At 37.2% G+C, this 854-nt stretch overlaps 1 protein-coding gene across 1 annotated transcript; it reads right to left on the bottom strand.

Moving 5' to 3' along the window:
* Nucleotides 1-368: 368 nt before the first annotated feature.
* Nucleotides 369-812, bottom strand: FDP41_011664 (uncharacterized protein; the record flags this gene model as incomplete). The annotated part of the gene is made up of 1 exon (XM_044702097.1): nucleotides 369-812. The coding sequence occupies one exon, from the start codon at nucleotides 810-812 to the stop codon at nucleotides 369-371; it is 444 nt and encodes a 147-aa protein (XP_044566972.1).
* Between the last annotated feature and the right edge of the window lie 42 nt (nucleotides 813-854).

Below are 854 nucleotides of genomic sequence, written 5' to 3'. Positions count from 1 at the left end.
TGGATGCATCCGTTCCACCTCTTCATGAAGGACAACGCTATTTGCTTTACAAAAGCAATCAGAATTGCATTTCATTCGTGAAGAAGTGACAATGGGATGCAATGGATGGTGAAGGTGCGATCAATGGATCCATTCATTAAACGGGATATTATTAGGGAGTATGGATAGATGCTTCAAATAATCGACATGATCATCATCGTATCATCATCATCATTGCGAGAGGCATTAAGACGTATAGCTGAAATCAGTTTCCTTGAACTGTTTGGAAATGTAGTCATGATTGAATTTTGTAAAGAGTTCATACTGTTCTGAGAGTTTTTCTTGAATTTTCTCATTCATTTCTTGATAATTCTGTTCATCTCTTACTTTCAATAATTGTTCAACTTCCTCCATTGTGAACGTATTTTGATTAAAATCAATGTTGGACTTTTGATCAGGAAAATGTTGTAGTAAAACTTGCGTTTTTCTTTCAAATAGGAAGAAATGAATTCTTGAACAGAAGGCTTTTTAGATTCCTCTCTGGTAACATAGGTATGCGTTGTTTTGGGTTGAGTTTTTGAATACAATAATCGTTCTCGTCGTTTTTTCATTGATTGCCTAATCGTGTCCGCATCCAGTGAAGACGACGACGACGACGCTGATGAAGAAGACTCTCCTTGTTGTTGACTTGTAAAATCTAGTGTTGCGGATGATCCAAAACAAAATGGTTTGGCACCGCAACTCATGTTGTAGTCATGAAGTAAACGGCGGCTATTCTCATCCTCACTAACGAAGGTGTCATACGAACGTTTGAGAGTGGTCGTTGCGGACATACGTATATATAGGCTTGCAGTGATGATTTAAAATTTTTTTTT

The sequence above is a fragment of the Naegleria fowleri genome, assembly GCF_008403515.1.
Source record: "Naegleria fowleri strain ATCC 30894 chromosome Unknown tig10, whole genome shotgun sequence".
Lineage (NCBI taxonomy): Eukaryota > Heterolobosea > Eutetramitea > Acrasida > Naegleriidae > Naegleria > Naegleria fowleri.
Note: the sequence above shows the minus strand (reverse complement) of the source record. Positions and strands in the feature narration are given on the sequence as shown.